This window comes from Petaurus breviceps, unplaced genomic scaffold, assembly GCF_028583685.1.
Source record: "Petaurus breviceps papuanus isolate PSGF00001 unplaced genomic scaffold, PetGlider_PUasm1.0 178, whole genome shotgun sequence".
Lineage (NCBI taxonomy): Eukaryota > Metazoa > Chordata > Mammalia > Diprotodontia > Petauridae > Petaurus > Petaurus breviceps.
The window spans coordinates 33913552-33934148 of NW_027185777.1; the positions used below are offsets into that span (position 1 = coordinate 33913552).

General features: G+C 40.3%; 1 protein-coding gene across 2 annotated transcripts in view; it reads left to right on the plus strand.

Moving 5' to 3' along the window:
* ADARB2 (adenosine deaminase RNA specific B2 (inactive)) overlaps positions 1-20597 on the plus strand; it is a 660801-nt gene that overhangs the window by 591066 nt on the left and 49138 nt on the right. For both annotated transcript variants that reach the window (XM_069086535.1, XM_069086536.1), the window contains 2 exons: positions 5543-5711; positions 14104-14255. In XM_069086535.1, the coding sequence (XP_068942636.1) occupies positions 5543-5711; positions 14104-14255 (321 nt within the window). The remainder of the gene's footprint in view (positions 1-5542; positions 5712-14103; positions 14256-20597) is intronic.

A 20597-nucleotide genomic window follows, 5' to 3' on the forward strand; every position in this document is an offset into this window, starting at 1 on the left:
TAGTAGTAGTAGTAGTAGTAGTAGTAGTAGTAGTAGTAGTAGTAGTAGTAGTAAATTGCCAGCCTAAATCCTCCAGTACTAACTCCAATATTTTTTTCACTATATCCTAATCCTTAATTCATGCCACATTTCATTTTTAAGAGAAAATTTTTAGAGACCCTTAGGCATCAACTCTATAAGTCAGTCTATCTAGAAAAACATCCAAGTGATCTGTGCCAGGTCATCAAACCCCTCTATACCCTGACTCCATCCTCCCTCCCCAACTGCATTTCTCACTATTCCTCATCCCATATCCCTCTGTACCCCTTAGACCCATCTCCTTACAGACTACCTCATTCTCATTCCCTCACTTTCCATCAAGCTATTTCTCCACTTAATATGCCCTTTCTGCTCTTCTCCAGTTATTTAAATGCTAACCACCCTTCAGGGTCAACCACAAGTTCCCTCTTATTTCATGAAGCTTTTTAATGACTAGTTCTCCATGCTTCAAGCATACTTACAAATAGTAACTTACTACTGAGCACTTGATTTTTCCAAACATGTCAGTCCTGAATTCCCATTTAAATGATAGGCTTCTTAGGACAGTGACCATGTATTCGAGACCTTCTACATCCTCTACTGAAATCAACATGGTGCCAGGGAGACAGACCCTCAGGAAAATATTGATAGAGAAAGACAGTTTAATTATCTTCTGCCTCAACATATGTCCTCATTAAGTAACCCTCAGTGTCCCTGAGTTGGTAATTATGATAGAGAGCATTTATATAAAGTTTTTAATGTTTACAAAGAAGTTTATGAAAGAGGAGAGGGAGAAGAGAAGACAGGGAAAGGAGAGGGAGAGGAGAGTCTCTATAATGAGAAGACCTAGGCTCAAATTCTCCCTCTTACTCTTTCTACCTATATAACCATAGACAAATCACTGAATATCCCTGGACCTCAGTTTCCCCATCTATAAAATGAGGGTATTAAACTAGGTAACCTCAAAAATCCTTTCTAGCTCAAAAAACCATTCTAGCAAACAATGATCCTATATGTAGATATATTTGATATGTATAAATTTAGATATAAACATATATGCCATTTTATGATTGTCTGTACCTAGTATTGTCTTATTTCCCACTACACTGTGGATTCTTTGAGAATATAGATTTATTCTGTCCCCAATATAGATGCACACCACACCCTTCACTAACACTTGCTCTGTTACGAAAAAATAACTTTTGTGCCCTCGTATGTTTATCAGTGAACAAGTATTTATTGACCTACAGTGCAAGGCCTTCATAACTGTGAAGATCTGAGTCCATAAGAGTGTGTACTTCCTTTCCCTAGACCCTCTTAGGGCCTTCATGAGTTTCTTTTGCTTTAAAAAAAATTCGACACCCTTTGGCTGACAAGGCAATGATTCTCTCTAAACTTAGCCAGACTAGTCTTTGCCATGGAAGGTCCTTTACAGGGCCCATACTCAAAGTCTTCCCAGCTTTGTTGATGAGACAGACCTTATGCTATAATAAACATGAGAGTAGGTCTTTGGTGGAAAGAATGTTAATTAATGGACAAGAGAAGTTATAGTGTGAAGGTAAAACTACAAGAATTTATTTTATGTCAGAAGCTTGGAGTATACAGAGTGAGGACCAAGGTGTTACAGGCTACATTGGTAGAATATAAGGTCCTTATAATTAGAGATCATTTCATTCATTCATATTCGTATCCCCAGAAAGTCATTCCAACTATCTCCCCCTCAATTTTCTCATCTGCAAAACAGCAATCACCTACCCCACAGGATTGTTGTGAGAATCAAAGGAGATAATACATGTATAACATTTTGCAAATCTTTGCTAGATAAGCCTGTGTCCCGTGTTCAAATGCAAGTGCTGTGTTACCTGGGAAAGGTAAAACTGTAAACCTTAACAGTCATTTCTTGTGAATAATTAGAGGACTTAGCCCTTTTGCCTGTGGAACTCCTACCTTGGGAGTGTGTTGTACTGATTGGTGAATATATCACATAGCCCACTGTATCTACACAACACCCACCCATACTTCACATTCTATCTGGGTGACTTTCTCATCATCTAACTTTGTGCCTGTTCTCCATCCCATTCCCACGTCCCCTTTCTATCTCTGGAACCATAATCAAACCAATAGGTCCCTTGATAATGGAAAGGGCATGTCAATTCTTCTACAGTTCCCCTCATCATCCCTATGATTTTATAAACCAAAACAGTCTTCCCTGGCCACCAGTCCCCCTCTTCCCTATTAAAAGGCAAGATTCTTGAAAGCAGAGACTGCTTGCTTTTGTATTTTCATCCCTGGTGCTTAGCAACATTGCTTGACACAGAATAGAAAATTTAAAATGTCTTTTCATTTAATACTCTTTGAAAATCCTTCTCTGTGGAGCATAGAAGTGTCCCTGAGCTCCAAAAGATTACAGGATAGATCATAAGCTCTGGCAAGTCCCATCAAGTTAAGAAGACTTCAGATACTGACATAAGGGCGGGCCAAGTTGGCCAACTAGGATCCTTTAAGGGGACATCCATTATAACCCATGCTCCCAACCTCTCTGTATGCTTACATACCAAGGTACAGCAAAGGACCAGGAATATATGCCTTACTAAATTCATATTATTATCTGATAGCCACCTAGTATAAAATCTAGGTGATAACAGTACCTCATAAAAAAATTCACCAAGATATGGAGGGGTAGAAATCTGCCAGCAAATGAGTCACCCATCCCAATAAAATCGCCCTTCTGTTTCAAGTCTTGAAAAAGTGAATGAACTTCTAGACTTAGCTCGGAATAAGTTTTGATAAATGAGAAGGGAGAAGAATCCAAAAATGAGAAAGACACAGAACAAGAGGGGAAGGAGCATGTCACGCTCATAAACACCCTCTGTCACACACCTAAAAAGCTAGCTTCAATTTTATTGTTAGAGGGCAGGCCCAGATAAATGGAAAGGACACTTACTTGCCAGATTTGAGAAGTGGAACCTGGGAGGAAACTGGCCTCCAGGAGTCCATTCCTTATACCAATCCATGAAAATCTATATCATTCATCTATGCCCTAAGAAACAACCACGTTCCTTTTTGAGAATTTAAGAAGGGGAGAGAAGGAGAATAGAAGGAAAGGACTCATAGTCATATATGCCAAGCCAGAGAGCTAGGAAAGTTTGTCAGGCTCCTTAGCAATGAGCTGTTAGATTAAATGGAAGCCAATATGACCTACTCCGTATCTTCCATTTGTCCTGTATCTCTTCACGTGAAATACACAGTCTAGTGATTTTGAACTAAACAAATCAGTTTCATTTTCATTATTGATCATCTGGAACATTATTCAATGTTTTCCCCGTGTAAAAAGCAATTCTCTATCACTAGGAGATCTGTAGCATAAACATATCATTCCTAAAATATAGCCACGAAAACGAGAACAGGGTAAAGCAGGTGTCCTGGGGGAATGTGTATGGAAAGAAGAGTATCTAACACATTTCACCGAGAGAAACTCTCTTCTCCCAACTAAGCCTGAGTTTTTAATATTCCAAGCACAAAGTTCTTCCACCTGAAGCTGTTTGCCTTAATCACATCTCTACTAAGTTTTCACTTTGGAGATCTCATTGGATGGGTATCCCATAATAAGTGATTATAGCTCTCAATGAAAAATTCAAGTTGGCCTGCTACTTGCCTCCTCGTTGATGAGATGTCACTGGGGCCAGAATAATTTGGAGAGTTTTTGCCCTCCCCTTCCCACATGCCCACCTCCCTCCACCTCCCCCCAAAATCAATCTGTGTAATATCACACTGAAAGTGGTCGTGTTTGGCAAAGCATTCAGCTGCAACTCAAGTGGGTTGGTCTTGGGCCTTGGATCAATATGGTTTACTCTTCTTCAACACAGAGATAGACCTTCTTATCAATGTAATACACTTTACAAGTGCACTTAGGGTATAAATGGATGTGAATATGATATATTGTGCTTTGAAGTTCTTTAAAACCACTGAACTTTCAATTCTAAAAGATTTAGAGACTTTCTCATGTTTCAGGACAAAGCCCAGTTAAGTCAGAAAAGCAAGCAAATCAAGGCTGGATGGCATATACTATGGAATCCAATACCCTGTATATTTTGTAAAACTTTGTTCAGAACCTAGTCTAGAAACTCCAGAGCCTGAGAGCATTGTCATCCTGATTTGACTAATTACCCAGATTTTGAACTCCAGCTCTGATTCCCAAGTATTTTTAAAGGCCTGCTATATTTTTCCTTTATTGTTCTGAAGAATACTACCTTGAACAGAGTGAGGTAGTATTGCTAAAACTTTATAAGAGCTTACCTCCTATTGACACTTTGCCTTGAATTTCAGATCATGAGCTCAATGGAGTAGACCAAGTCATCTTTTAAATTGATCTCAGTCAGCAACAAGCTACCACCTTGTTGAGTCTCATGGCAAAAATGTTCAGAGGGATACAATGTAACTGGGAAACCCCCTACAAAGCAGAGACTTCACTAGTGCCATCTTTCTATCTGTAGTCCTATGGCTTGGGCAGAGTGAATCATCCTATGTCAAACAGTTTGGGATCATTTCCATGATTCCAGAACATTGGACTGAGGTTCCATGGTGGCCATTCTCCAGTGCTACCTCTTTTCCCATTATTACCCTTCCCACCCCCATCATAACTCCAAGCTCAAAATATAGAACACCACCTACAGACCACCAGGAAAATGATCAATTGTCCTCAGGAATAAGCCAAACCTAGATTTTGACACTGAAGAAGGAAATAACAAACCATTCCAGTATTTTTGCCAAGAAAACTCAAAATGGTGTCACAAAGAGTTGGACGTGACTGAAACAACAGAACAACAAGATTTTGATAGCTCTGCTCTAGATAACCATGCTAAAACTTAAATTCAGTGTGCTTTTAATCTTTTCTACAGGAGAACCTTAGAAATGAAAACTTATTCTGATTTTCCAGTGACAGGATGACAACAATCATACTATAAGGAAGGTGGAAAGGAAACCCTCCAAAAAGTATCTCCCACAGCCCATAAGCCAAGGAATCCATGAGTTATCTTTATTGTTTCTATCAATTAATGATGTAGCTCCAAGATTTATGGACAACCTTTGAAACAAAACTTTGACTTTCTACTTTTATTGCCTGGTATACAGGTCCTTTTTTTAGTCTGAGAGCACCAGGATCATTTGGGGCTGGGGGAATATGAGGGAATAGGTTAATAAAAATTCACATTTGTAAAATGCTTAAGAGTTTCCCAAATCTGTCATCAACTCTGAGAGGTAGGAAGTATTGCATACTATCTCCATTTTACAGACAGAGAAACCTGGGCTTAAGGAAGTCATTTCTCCATCATCATGAAGCTAGTAAGCATCAGAGCTAAACTTTAAAGCCACCATCATCCTCACATCCAGTTCTCCTTCCCCCATACCCTGTGCCTCCTCCAAGAGCCACCACTACAAATATGGTGCTACAGGATCCTTCAAAGGCAAGGGTTCCAAAGAGCTCTCCCACTATTTTGAAAGTTCTTCTCTGTGTCTGTTTCCACAGGCTTGGATGTTAGGCATGCTCAGGTAATTGCACTGTCATCGGGCACCAAGTGCATAAATGGAGAATACATCAATGACCAGGGACTCGTGGTCAATGACTGCCACGCTGAGATTGTGGCAAGGAGAGCATTTGTTTACTTCCTCTACTCACAGCTGGAGCTGCACCTCAGGTAAATTGAACACTGTTGATGCCTGAGAAATGCTTTATGATCTTTCTTGGAACAAATCTGTCCTCTGGACATCTGAACTCATGGTTGCTTTATGACAGTGTTTATGTGTCTTAGGTTGATGTGTGCCCCAGTACACAGAGAAAACCATAGCTGGTTATTCCACAGATTAGGATCAGGTGGCTTTTTTTTCATTCTGGCAGATTTTCCACCCCTAATGATTACATATGAATCATAAAGGATATGTTCTTATTAAGCCTACTGACGACTCTTTGAGCACCAGCTGTATTACCATGTGGGACTGGTGGAAGATTGAAAGACTGGTCATTCTGCTCATTTGCTGACATTTCTCTTCCCTAATAATGACTATCTCCTGACAATGAGTTATTTCAGCAGGCAATTTTCAAGGCTCATGCAAACATGCACGTGTGCACAGGCATACACACACACACACACACACACACACACACACACACACACACACACACTGTGCATGCTTCAGTGCCGTTTGCCATTAAAACCTTCTCCAAAGGACAGAAGTCATGTTAAGAATACAACTACCTAGGGATCCAAGCATGGGCAATTAGAGTTCCTCTACGATACTAAAAACACCATCTTAGACAGTAGGTAAAACGTCTGGAATTGAATAGCAGACACAGATACTCCTTTAAATTTAATGTTTTGTCCCATCCTTTTATATCCAGTTAGATTTCAGTTGAGGTACTTCCCTGGTTGATTAATCATTCCACCTGTGAGAGACTAGGAAATTTTATTAAACAAATGGGATCGATATGCTCTGGGATCCAGTTGGACACTAGCAAACAAGCAAGGAATCAAGAGTATCTTCTTGTATATTCCACACCTCCTTCAGCTTGGCTTTAATGGAAATCATTATTTTTACCCCTCTGTTATTAATCCCAGAACTTGCCTTATGTTAAAAACAAAAACCTGCACTACTGTCTCTTGGGAGACGAGAGCTATTACTCTCTCTGAAAAATATAATTGCATCGATCCTGCTTCAAAGCATGTTCAGTTACACTGTTATGTTATTTGGATCAATGTTACCTTCTCCCTGGTAAACCTTCATTTGGGCTCTGGAGGGATGCCAAGTCAGCATCAATAGATATGCTGGGCTGGGGTGATATAGCAGCCATTTCCAATAGGACTAATGGTTTCACATGGCCTCGGGGTCTGGGAATTCTGATCAGGTCACAGAAGGGTCCCCACACATTGGTCAACTGATTTCTGTCACTGTCGAACATTGAGGAAGATTCATCCCCAATAGGGAAGCTAATGCAACATTGCAGAAAGGCTGAGGAATATTTGGCTCCAATACTTAAGCTAGCCCAGCATTGAAAGAGCTCCACAGAGCAGGCTGGACAATTTCCCATGATGGTAGATTACTAGGCTGCCCTTCCAAGGACAGGAGGCCTCCACAGCTGGGTAGATCTATTGGTAGAACGCTCCTAAAAAGAAAATTAGTCCAATCCTTCATAGTACCCCATGACACAATGAGGAAGAAAGTTGGGGTGAGTTGGGAAGAAGGGGGAGGAACCACATTTTCACCATGGAACTGTCAAGCAGATGTTTGGGAAAACTAAGCCTCTTCATTTAGAGAAGGACTGGAACACCTGCCTTTCTCTCTTGGCTTTGAGCAGTTGAATTTTGAAAATCTCCTTTAAGAGAGGGGAAAAAGAGAGAGAAGGAGAAGTGAACAGAGGAAGGGGGAGAAGAAAGAGGGAGAAACTGGGAGAGAGGGAGAGGGGGAAAGAGGAGGAGAGAAAGGGAGAGAAAAGGGGACAGAGGGAGACAGAGGGGAGAAGAGAGGAAAGAGAGAAGGAGAAGGGGGAGAGAAAGGGAGAGAGGGGGAGAGAAGGGAACAGGGGGAAGAGGGGGGGAGAGGGAGGCAGAGAAAAGGAGAGAGGAGAGAAGGGGAGAGGACCAGAGAGGACCAGAGAGGGGGAGAGACAGGGAGAGGGGAAGAGACATGGAGAGGGAGGCAGGGAGGGAGAGAGAGGGGAAGAGGGGTAGAGAAGAGGGAATATTTCAGCAAAACTAAGAATCAGCACTTCTGATGTATCTCTCAAATAGGTGCAGAATTGTGGTGAAATAAGAGGCTGCTTTGGGGTCACAACAATGAAAATATTAAAGATTCAGAGCTTTAAGAGACCTGAGAGGGCATCAAGTTTAACACCTTCATTGTACAGATGAAGGAAAACTGATGAGGAAACTGAGGCTTAGAGAGGGGAAGTGATTTGCCCAGAGCTACATAGTAAATGTGTATGGCAGGATTTGAACACAGATCTTCCTGACTCCAAGACCAGAAATCTAGCCTCTATACTCTGTCTCAAACTCTTGCCTCCCCCAAGAGATTTCCCAATTGTCTTCTCCAGCTTTGGCCCACCACCCCAGCCCTCCTTAAACCAATGGGATTCTTGTGTAACTACCCAAAAGAAGAGGTCAAAATTGAAGACTGTATGATCAGAGGAAGCTAGAATGAAAGGAAGCAAGAGAACAGTATTTCTTAAGTATCTAATGTGTTCCCAGCACTGTGCCAAACACTTGATAAATATTATCTCATATAATCCTCACAACAATCCTGCAAGGTTAATGTTATTATATTCCCATTTCAGAGATGAAGAAAATGAAGGAGATGGTTCAGTGACTTGTCTAGGATAGCACAGCTAAAAAGTATCTGAAGGTCACATTTGAACTCAGGTCTTCCTGACTGCAGGTCCAGTGGTCTACCCACTAGGCCACCTAACTACCCAGTAAATGTTTTATATCAAATATATACCAAATAAGCAACCAAAGCACTTCACTTCCTAACAATAGCAAGATATTTATGCCACCTAGAAGATTTTGATTGTTAATCAATGTGAGCACATGCTGTATTTTCCCACATAGTTTCTTTGATTTTTTAAAGCATGTATTCTCTGATAGATGTGGGGGTGGGGGGAGTTGAATCCTATAAATGTTAGGGAAATGAGAGACTGGCTATCACCTATTTTTCATTTCAAAATAAAAAGACCAAAGATACCCCAAATCAATAATGGCTATAACATCAACCAGATGACAGCTATGACATTGTCTAGTTGATTATGTAGTTGTATATAGTCAATTTCTGCCCAACAAATCATGATACTCACTCACAAATGCAAAGAACACCTCATTTTACTTTTCTCAGAATTTCAGAGGGAACAGGACCTGCCTGAATAAATCTGAGAAACCAGGCAAGCTAGTAGCCTCCCACCAAGTCTTTCAGCCCCATCTCCTAGTGTGTGCGTGCGTGTGTGTGTGTGTGTGTGTGTGTGTGTGTGTGTGTGTGTGTAGCTCGTGGAGCCTCTGTGGCAGCTTCTTCATGATTTGTCCCATTTACAAAAGCTTTTTTTCCCCAATTACCCCTGCACCTTGGAATACATCCTTCCCTTGCCAGTTGTGCCTAGAATAATGGAGAACCTTCCCTCACAGATCATGGGATCATTGATTTCAAGCTAGAAATGACAATAGAGGTCAATGAGCCTAATAACCTTCATGTTACAGCTGAGGCAATTGAAGCCAGAGAAATTAGGTGACTTGTTGAAAACAACCCAACTACTTCGCATCTGGGGTATTTTTGAACTAAGACTTTCTTAATTTCAGGTTTAGTATTCTGTTCACTTTACCACACTGCCTTGACACTTAAAACTGTTAGGTACCGATTTGGGGGAATAGTGAATCCCCTGAAGTGATCACATTATTTGAATTCGAATCAATTATCATTTATATAATTACAATCTTTGAATAGTGCAAATTTGAATACATGTGACCATTTCAGGGGATTCATTATTGGAACCATTTGGGACCTAGCTATAATATGAGAATCAATTCAAAGCACTAGTGGTGTTTAAGAAATTACATAAGGGGATATGGCAAATGTTTCTGATGACTTATCACACGAAAGGGCTTAGTCTTGTTTCACTTGACCCCAGAGAGCAGATGTAGAAACAACGGGTAGAAGTTGCAAAAGGAATTTGCCACTTGATGTCAGACAAAGCTTCCGGAACAAACATGCTCCTGTGTGAGTGAGAGGTTTCCACTTTATGGAGGTCTTCAAAAGGAGGCTGACTGACATCTTGTCAAGGATGCTGCACAGAGGACCTGATGGACACCAAGTAGAGTCTATAACTTCCAAGGTTCTTTTCAACATTGAGATTCTGTGAAATATGTGAAACTCTAAACTAATCCTAAGGGAGAGGTAGATGAGGATGGTGGGTCAAATGCTAGGCACAGAAGAATCAGGAAAACCTTAGTTTGAATCTTGCTCAGACACCAATTAGCCAAGTGACCCTGGGCAAGTAAATTAATTTTCATGAGTTTCAGTTCCCATATCTTAAAAAGGAGGATAATACTAGCATTTAACAGGATGATGTTTATAAGTGTTTTGCAAACCTTAATGCACTCCATAAGTCTTAGCTAATAAATACTGTCTCCTAGCCAAATTAAAATATGGGGTAATGATAGTTTAACGTACTATTCCCCCCAAATGAGTTTCTTATAGAACAGCCTTTACAACTTGAAGGAATGAGTCATTCCTGGTGGAATTCTACATTCCATCACAGTCATTGACAGAAATATTTATCTCTCAAATTACTTTATATATTCATGTGCCCACCCTGTCCACTCACAATGCTGGCCATCAAGGTAGGGCTGTCACTGAATGGAACATAGAACTTTCTTTCTCCATATTTCTTCACTCCTCTCCTTCCCCAAGACAGTTACTAATAAGTGACCTTCATTTAGTACTTTAGGTTTATTAAGTTCTTTTCATATATTCATGCTCTCATTTGATTCTCACATCTTCTTGTGAGGGAGCTGGTATAAGTATTATGGGCAGAGGGAGCAGGAGCCTAGACCTATGATTCTATTGTGAAAAACTCTCTCTACCAGTTAGGATCAGCATCTGATCCCCATCCTTAGAGTGTGACCTGAAATACTGAAAGAATAAGTGGCTTGCCCTGGTCACCAAGCCAATGTATACCCAAGAAGAGACGTGAGCCCTAACACTGAGACTGGCTCTCTCTCTCTCCACTAAGTCATGCTACCTCTCTGTGTTGGTATTATCATCCCTATTTGACAGATGAAAGGTAAAGATAATGATCAGAAATGTGAAATGACTTGTTCAAGGTTTCATAGCTTATAACTAGCAGAGCTGAGACTAACTCCAAGACCAGTGCTTATTCCATTACAAAAGCCAGGGTCTTGTGGTAAAGGGAAGAGTATCATCATAAGGTCAATGAAGGATGCTCAGGACAGTCCTGTCGTACCAGTAAAGAGAAGTCCTCCTTCCTCAAAGCAAGCATCTGTCACTGAAATTCACTGTATATAATGAAGAGAGTTTCCCCTTCCTTGGATTTGAGATTATGAAGTCTCAGGATCATTCTTTCAAGTCTTTCATCACTGGATTTAATCACTGTGCTTATCTCTTTTCAAGAACCTTCTCCTCCTTGGTCCCCCCCCCAGTCTTTTATCCCACCTATGCCCCTTTTATCCTCCAACTCCACCAATATTGTATGATCAATGAGATCACTCAAGCAGTTAATCCATGCATTTGTACAATCCATGAGCATGGTTGGGAACTGAACAAAAGGAGATAAACTCAAACATGATTTGGAAAACATTCAAAGACAGTAGTTGCTTGGCCATAACTGATTTTTCCCCAATAACATCATAGTATATTCACTTGTCTAGTTTTTCTTGGCATGCTGACAGCTTCCTAACAACTGACTCCTACTGGTACCATAAAATCTTAGAAGATTTTGCCAAGTATGCAGCAGGTGCTCACAACCATAAACCATATGGGGTTGGAGTGACAAGCTTTTTTAAATGTAGACAAGAATTTATCCTGAATCCTAGTTTCTCAAATGAAAACATTTCAAAATATACAGATCTGGGAAATGCTGAATAATTGGACGCCAGGAAGGAGTTCTGAAAAACATGTATTTCCCCAAGATGAAAATGATCTCCAAGTCATTTTCCACTGCTGATCGTAGGAGTCTGTGGATCAGACTTCATGCTTCCCTCATAGATATGAGTGGCAGAGTCCAGAACACAAAGAGAAAACTTTCATAAAGTACAATCTCTCTTCAGTGAATCCCCATTAATGTAGGAGGAAGTAAAAACATCGGATCAAAAGCCTTTGTGAAAAGCTCAGTCACAGCTTCTTCACTTGCTTGGAGGCCCAGCCAAATCCAAAGAAAGCCAAAAGACCGAAAGATGAATGATCTTTTTCTTTTACAAAATAAAACTTTTAAGACTATGGCTGCTATCCCAGCTAAAAACCATGTGGTACAGTGGGAAGAGCCGTGGCTCTTGGAGGCAAATGATGTGGGTTCGAATCTTGCCTCTTACATTTACTCCCTGTGTGACTTTGGACAAATCACTTAGCATATTGAGGACTCAGTTTCTTCATTCACAAAATGAAAGAGTTAGACTAAATGACCCCTGAAGTGACCCTTCCAACCCTAAATCTATGATCTATGATTTAAGGGATCATGCAACTCTAAGATTAAGGTATCTGTGTGTGTGCAAGCAATGTGCCTTAACAATCTTCTGAGGCAAAACATTTTATTCCTTAACGAGTGATGCAACTTTGATCCCATTGATACAGAATCCATTATCACAATGGCTTCTTGAGGGTAAGAACCATGTTTTATTGAACCATTATATCCAGCCCAGTGGATATATCAAGGCATCCCTTTACTTAATACATATTTGATACATATTGGCTGAATAATGAATAGGTTTTCCTTCCTCACTTCTGGTTTTTGTTTGGCTGGATCTGTGATTCCTTCATTGTATAGGGAAGTATCAGTTTGTAGGAAACTCCCTTCAATAATGAAAATCAGCAATTCACCAATAAGTTTAAGTCTTAGAGAAGGGTTCTTTACCTTTTTGTGTCATGCTCCCTTTTGGCAATCTGATGAAGTCTATGGACCCCTTCTCCAAAAAAGGTTTTTTAAATACATAAGAAAACATACTTAGGATTACAGAAGAAATCAATTACATTGAAATACAGTTTTCAAAAAAAATTGCTTTTACAAGTTCACAGATTCCTAGTTAAGAAACCATATCTTCGAGAGTCAGCTGGAATAGTAAAGGGATATATGAATTGCCTAAGGTCATACAGCTAATATATGCCTGCCATATGTGCAGGATATGCATATATCATGACCCCAAGTCTAGTGCCTCTCTGTCTTCAATGCCACACTCTCTAATGAATTAGTACACATGTTAAAAAAAAAAACAAAACAGCAAATGAGACAAGGTGTGAAAGGCTCCTTAAGCTGACCCTCTCCTACCTTTAAAGTCTTCCTATACCTTATTTCCCTTTCTATGCTCTGCAATCCTTACTGATCCTCAAATAAGACATCCCATCTCCTGACTTTGGCCATTTGTAGTGACTATCCCCAGTGCCTGGGATTCTTTCCCTTGTCATCCTCTACCTCCTTACTTCCTTCAAGATCCAACTCAAATCCCACCTTCTATAAGAAGTTTCCTGATCCTCCTAAATGCTGGCGACTTCACTCTGTTCATAAGCTCCAGTCTATCCTGGGTATACCTTGTTTTACATAGTTGTATGTCTCCACCAGAAGACTGTTTTTGCCTTTTTTTTGTATCCCTACTGCTTAGCACAACCCCTGACACATAATAGGTTCTTAATAAATGTTTGTTGACTGACTGGGAGCTTCCTTCCTGTAACTGAAATAGCTTTTGTAAAGTAGAGGGAACTTTTTGAAGGATAAAAAAACCCAATCCATCAAATATCCAAAAGGAAACTGTGGTATTTTTGAGTTTATATACCCTTGGTCATGGTTGGGTGAGGAAGGAAAGGGGAAACCTATATATTAAAGTCCTGACAGTTACTATTTCTTCCCTGTAGTTCTGCCTGTCAGTTCAGGCTAAGTCTTTAAGATTCCTTTTCTCTTTTCATTATTTAAACTCAATCCCCATTGCCATTAGGCAGAGCCAGATTTAAAAGCCATTTACTCTAATCAGGAGCTGTGCAAATATACAGAAAAGTAGCTTCATAAATACATAGATCTTGGTCAGTGTCTGTGGGGAAAACCAAACCATGGAAAAAGATAAACCAGTAAAGTTAAACTTTACCCCAGGGTGCAGAATGCATTGGCAGCTCTGATCAGCTTGTCTCACTCTAAGCAGTAGGGCTGCTAAATATTTCAGAGGATTTGCCACAAGAGGAAAACAAGATTCAGAAAGAAAAAGTCAGGGGGGAGGTGGAGTGAGGGGTGGAGAGGGTGGAGAGGAGAGGAAAAAAAAACAGAGCCATTTGCCTAGTAGGAATGTTTCTGATTTGGAGCACTCAAAATGACCTGGAACCTCTTTGTGATCATAGCAAACAGCGAGAGGACTCGGAACGATCCATCTTCATGCAGTTAAAAGAGGGAGGATATCGGCTGAAAGAGAACATCCTATTTCATCTGTATGTGAACACCTCTCCCTGCGGAGATGCACGCCTCAACTCTCCCTATGAAATCACAACTGACTGTAAGAGACCACTTTGAACCCTTCCTTCCCCTGCCAATGGGCGCAAGTGCCCATGCCACACACTACTAGCACCATCAAAAATAAGCATCATCTGTCAACATCACCGTCATCATCATCATGCTTCTCCTTTTCTCTCTCTCCCTCTCTCTCTCCCCCCCCTCTCTCTCATACACACACATGCATACACATACATGCATGCATACACACATACATGTCTATCTGGTGCTTGCTTTATTAGGACATGGTCTATGTTCACAAAAGAATGTAAACAAAAGAGGAATTATAGAAATAATTGACAAGTTTTTTCTTTTTCATTTGCTCAGGAATGTCCATGTAATTGGAGACAAAAGTAGGTTTTAGGCAAATCATTTAATTGTAAAAAATGTTTCTTTATGGCTTTTTTTTTTGTCCTAGAGTTTTCATGTATGACACAACCACCCATGTGTCATTGGGCAGTGGAGTTCCAAGGTGGTCACAGTGATGGACTTGGAGTAAAGAAGAAATAAGTTTGACTCCTATCTCAAACATTGACATGTTGAGTAACCCTGAGCAAGTTACTTAACCTCTCTCTACCTTGATTTCCTCATCTTTAAATTGGGATAATAACAGCACTTACCACAAGTAACAAGTGTCTTGTGAGGATCAAATGAATGCTATTTTAAGAGTTTGCAAATCTCACAGTGCTATGTAAATGCTACTATTATTTTTTTTTTAACAATTGGGGTTAAGTAACTTGCTCAGGGTTACACGACCAGTTATTTTGTGTGGGTGCTAAGTATCTGAGGCCGGAACCAATCCCAGGTCTCCCGACTCTGGGGCTGGCACTCTTACTCACTGTTTTGGCCTCCCCTAAATGCTACTATTATTATAACAAAGAAAAATAGGTCATCAAAACCCCATGGTGCAGTGTGTGGCAGCTTATACAATATTCTGTACTCATTGTCTTCCACCTCTCTACAGAGAAGGAAGTATGTTTCACCTTTTCTCCTGATCAAGATTGGTTTTTACAATTCATCAGAGTCTAGTTTCCTTCCAATGTCATATTTACTGTATTTCTATAGTCTTTATAAGTTTCATATTTTTCTTACTTCGTACTTCTTCAGTTCAAGTAGCTCTTCTTAAAAGTTTTTATTTATGAATTAAATTCATCAAGTTTTTTGATGTAGTTTATGAAGTTTTTATTTTTACATCAACTGCATTTCCATATTTATCTGTTCTCATTCCTCATGCCATACTGTTCTTCATACCCTGCAAGCCACCCCTTTTTAATTCACACTTTTATAAAGTGCTTAGTCTACACTCATATTCATTATCTTTAACAAAGCATAACTAATTCCATTACAATAAAGTACCACAGTCTATTCAGCTATTCCCCAACGATGGGCACCTACTTTGTTTCCACTTTTTCTTAGTTCTATTAAGTCTCCCCATCATTTGGCAGGTGTAATTGTGACCTGGGTTATCCTAGTCTCAAAGAACATGAATGAAAGTGCATGATGAGTGGGGCATCTCAAGAAATGCTTACTTCCACTAAGGGATTAGAGGAGAACAAAGTTACACCCTTTCTAACTAAGTCAGAGTCATTTAGGACACTTGCTTTGGGAGTGGGGGAAGGGCATCCATTCTTAAGTTATCTCAGTGATACATCAACTATTTTTCCTCTATGAAGATAATGCTACAGAAACTTACCTGTGTGATCTCATTCAAGTTACTTAAGCTTTCTGGACCTCAGTTTCCCCTCCTATAAAATGAAGCAGTTGTATTGGATGACCTATAAGGTCCCTCTCAGACTTAGATCAAGGCTTTTATGTACAATCTGTTCAGGGGTGAGGAAGGGTGCTCTTGGAATTATTTGTTATCAAAAATGATATGTGCTAGGTCAGCCACATTCCATTTTTCCGACTCCACTTTGTTATCAGTAGCACGTGTTCCTAAGACAGGCAGCTTCAATATGGGGTGAAATCTCATCAAAAAGCTGGTTTGGTTTTACTATTGGTATTGTTTCACTTAAGTAAAACTAACAATCCCAAACTCTTCAGAGCTTAGAGAACAAATGAAAGGACAAAAAGAAACAGAAGAAAGAATAAAAGGAGAACAAAAGAACCCTATGGACAAAACACCCCTCTTCTTAAGTATAATATAAACTGTGGTTACTAACTTCTAAGAAATGTTGAAGCTGTTTTAAGGTGATTTTTCTATGGTTGAGTGTAGTGTACAGTTAAAATACACCTGCCTAACCAAGATATTGAGAGGTTATAAGGATTCCCCTCCCCAGACCTCTGAGACAATCTATGATAAATTCCATATATGCAGTCTTGAATTCCTGGGGGAAGGAGGGTCTGTGTTTAATTTCTAAGCCTTGTTCTTCTGAGAAACCCATTTTATGAATTCAGTGCACTAGAGACTAAGTCCACTAGAGTGAAGATTTTTTTCCTTTATCCAGAATTTATTTATTTTAGTTTTCAACATTCATTTCTGCAAGATTTTGAGTTCCAAATTTTCCCCCAATCTCTCTCCTACCCCCCACCCCAACATGGCAAACATACTGATTACCCCTTCCCCCAGCCTGCCCTCTCATATCCCCCCTATCCCTCCCCCTTACCTCCTTGCCCTTCACTTTCTTTTAGGACAAGATGGATTTCTATACCCCATTGCCTGTATATCTTATTTCCCAGCTGTATGTAAAAACAATTTTTTAACATTTGTTTTTAAAACTTTGAGTTCCAGATTCTCTCCCTTCCTCCCTCATCACCCACCCACACTGGGAAGACAAGCAATTCAATATAGGTTATACCTGTGTTGTTATACAAAACATTTCCATAGTAGTTATGTTATAAAAGATTAACTATATTTCCCTCCATCCTATCCCACCCTGCCATTTATTCTATTTTCTCCTTTGACCCTGTTCCTTTTCAAAAGTTTTTGCTTCTGACTAATCCCTCCCCCAATCTGCCTTCCCTTCTATCATCCCCCCTCTTATCCCTTTCCCCCCTAATTTCCTGTAGGTAAGATACCCAATTGAGTATGTTATTCCCTCCTGATTACCCCTTCCCCCAGCCTGCCCTCTTATATCCCCCCCTATCCCTCTCCCTTATCCCCTTGCCCTTCACTTTCTTGTAAGACAAGATGGATTTCTGTTCATTCCCTTTAAAATTAGAAACATCAGACTAAGCAATTAGAAAGAGAAAATAAAATGTTTATCAATCAAGAGACCAAGCATTTATTAAATATCTACTATATACCATCCAGGGTAACTAGGTGGCACAGTGGACCTGAAGTCAGGAAGACTCATTTTCCTGAATTCAAATCTGGCCTCAGACACTGTGTGATCTTGTTTGCCTCAGTTTCCTCATCTGTAAAATGAACTGGAGAAGGAAATGCAAGCCACTCCAGTATCCTTGCCTAGAAAACCCCAAATGGGACCATGAAGATTCAGATACTATGAAATGACTCAATGACATATGCTATCCACATATATGTTAAGCACTGGTTATATAAAGACAGAAGTTAAATAATCCCAGCACTCAAGGAATTTACTAGCTAGATGGGGAAACAAGTACATTTACTATACAATAACGATTTATTAAGTACCTACTATGTGCTAGACATTGACAGTCCCTGACCTTAAGAGCTTACAGTCTAGCAGAGGAAGACAAAGCACAAAAAGGAAGTTGAAGAGATAAGGCAATACCAGAAGGTACCTGGTTCTAGGGGATAGGGATGGCATGATGATAGAGTCAAAATCAAGCAGAACCACTAGGGGGCGAATGAAGAGATGGCTGGGATTTGGGGCCCTATGTAATGGAAGCATAAGAGGACAGTTTTTTGTTCCACCCTCTAGTGTGAGGGGAAGAAGCAAGAAGGGTATGGATGGGGTATGAGTACCAAAAGAGAACCATCTCCATGATGATGAATTTCCTGGTGATGAACTTGGAATGGGAGGGTTGGGGGGGTGGGGTTTGGAGTAGAATGGCGCATCATGAGTCAAAACCAAGCAAAGCAGATGATGACAAAAACATTTATATAGAGATACATTTATGAGTAGATACAAGATAACGTGGTGATTTGGGGGAGGCTCCAAAAGCTGAGGTGGTTGCCTAAATTAAATAGAATAAATATTTATCAAGTGCTTTATGTGCCTAGCATCCTAGATGAAAGGAACTGAATGGGGTGAAAGAAGGAGGTTGGGAGTTGGTAGAAAAGAGCCAACGGGCAATATGGAAAAGCTTAAAATAAGCTTCTTTTAAAAAGAAATACGAAGTGTATGGAAGGATTTCTTGGCTTAGATGAGCAGAAAATGTAATGTAAAGCTTAATGAACTCCTGGAGAAAAATTAGAAAAGTGAAGCGCTTTTTGTAAATACACATGACCTATGTCTGCATGATATAAAACACTTTTTTAAACTGCAAAACGTGGTCATTTATTCAGCTACTTGGAAGTGGCTTTCATTTTCATCCCTACTTTTTGCCATTATAAAAATACAGTCTAAGACTTCTGACTCTGAAGGGTAAAAGTCTTTCAAGTGTATCCAGTTTCTTGCTACCATTTTGGTCTCTGGCCCTCCTAGTAGGAATCACAAGAAGACAGGGTTCAAACTGCAGGAAATTTAAGACTCACTAGCAAGTACTCTCACAGTAGTACTTGAATTCAGAAAGTGTTCCACATCTCTTTGTGCACTGGACACCAAATGGTTTCTTCAGATGTTCTATTGATCCCTAAATTCCTGAAATGTTTGGGCTGGAAGGGATCTTACATATCTGGGAATCCAAGCCCCTCATTTTACAAGTGAGGAAACTCTAGACTAGAAAAGGAACGAAAGGATCTGTTCAAATTGACACAAGTAAAATGTAATCCAACTCTCGTATACTTTCTATTGCACCATGGATGGTCTAATAAAATTAAAAATGCATCCGATCCTGGATGTACCCTGGGATTCATCGAGCAGGCACAGTTGCCTCACCTTAATGGCTTTCTTAGAAATGACAGATCTTGGAAAGAAGGTAACTAAGACATTCCCCTCACACCCATCCTACAGAATAAGCCAGATAAGCATAGGGTGTTATTCATATGATATTTATACTAGAAACCAACGTGAAGTGTTTCCGTTGGTCAACAAGCACTTACTGAGTGTTTACTGTGTGCCAAGCCCTGTGTTAAGCAAAGGGGACAAAAACAGAGGCCAGTATATACTCCTTGCTCTCAAGGAGCTCATATTCTAATTGGATTATACAATATGCACAGGACTATGTACACATAGTATACATACAGAGCAGAAAGAACATAACCATGAGGGAGAACCTGGAGTGGGGGTGGGAAAGTATCAGGAACCTTGCTATTGCTGCTGTAGCTTAAGCTTGGAGCTTTCCCAGGCCCCAGTACCCAGAGGGTAGCAACTGTATCTCCCCAGAGCTCTAGGGACAGCTTTAGATAGAGAGCGGGAAAATGGAGCAGGGAATGTGAGGGGGTTGCTTTTCTCATGCCATTAACTCATGAAGTTCCCACCAGCGTGCTTCCTTTGCCATCATCATCTGATATCACATAGTGGTATCACTGACAATTAGCTCCTAGAAGTTTGTGACCCAGACTTCCACTGATACTTGCAGAATCCAGGGCAATACCAGACCTCAACCTTCAAGAGAACCTGTGAGAAGGGTAACTCACAGCTTCTGGTTGCTAGTGACCCTTTTCTCCCCTTCCCAGGGATCATCTAATGCCCCTTAGGTGTGTTGTAGCTTTGCTACAGGTCTCCTTGTAGACTTGAATCTGCCTTTCTTTAGTAAGTCCAGTCAGTTCTGAGCTCCCAACACATGTTGCCAGCAGCCACTACAATCCCAGGAATGCTGATTCAAAAAGTCCAAATCTTCCAACCCCAGAGGGCTGGGGTGACTGCTTGTCTCTTCCCTACCCAACCCCCAAAATAATTCTTTCTCGTGGGTTTGGTTGTAATGGCTCCCACATTGATCCTTAGTGTGTCTTCTTTATACATCATCTTTTATGTGCTGTCTTCTTTTATTAGGGTGTGAGCTTGTAGAGGGCAGGGACTATCTGTTGCCTTTCTTTGTGTCCTCAGGGCTTAACAGGTTGCCCTTCATGATAGGTATAATATATAATGTTGATTATATAGACACATACAAACACAATATATAATAATGGGCGTAATAGTGACAACATATAATAATGGGCATAACAGGCACTTAATAAATGCTTATTGACTGCCTAGATACTCAAAATATCATGGTTGAGAACCCTACCTACTAGTAAGTAGGTGGCCCAATGGATAAAGCCCTGGCCCTAAAGTCAAGAAAATCTGAGTTCAAATCCACTTACTAGATGTGTCCTAGC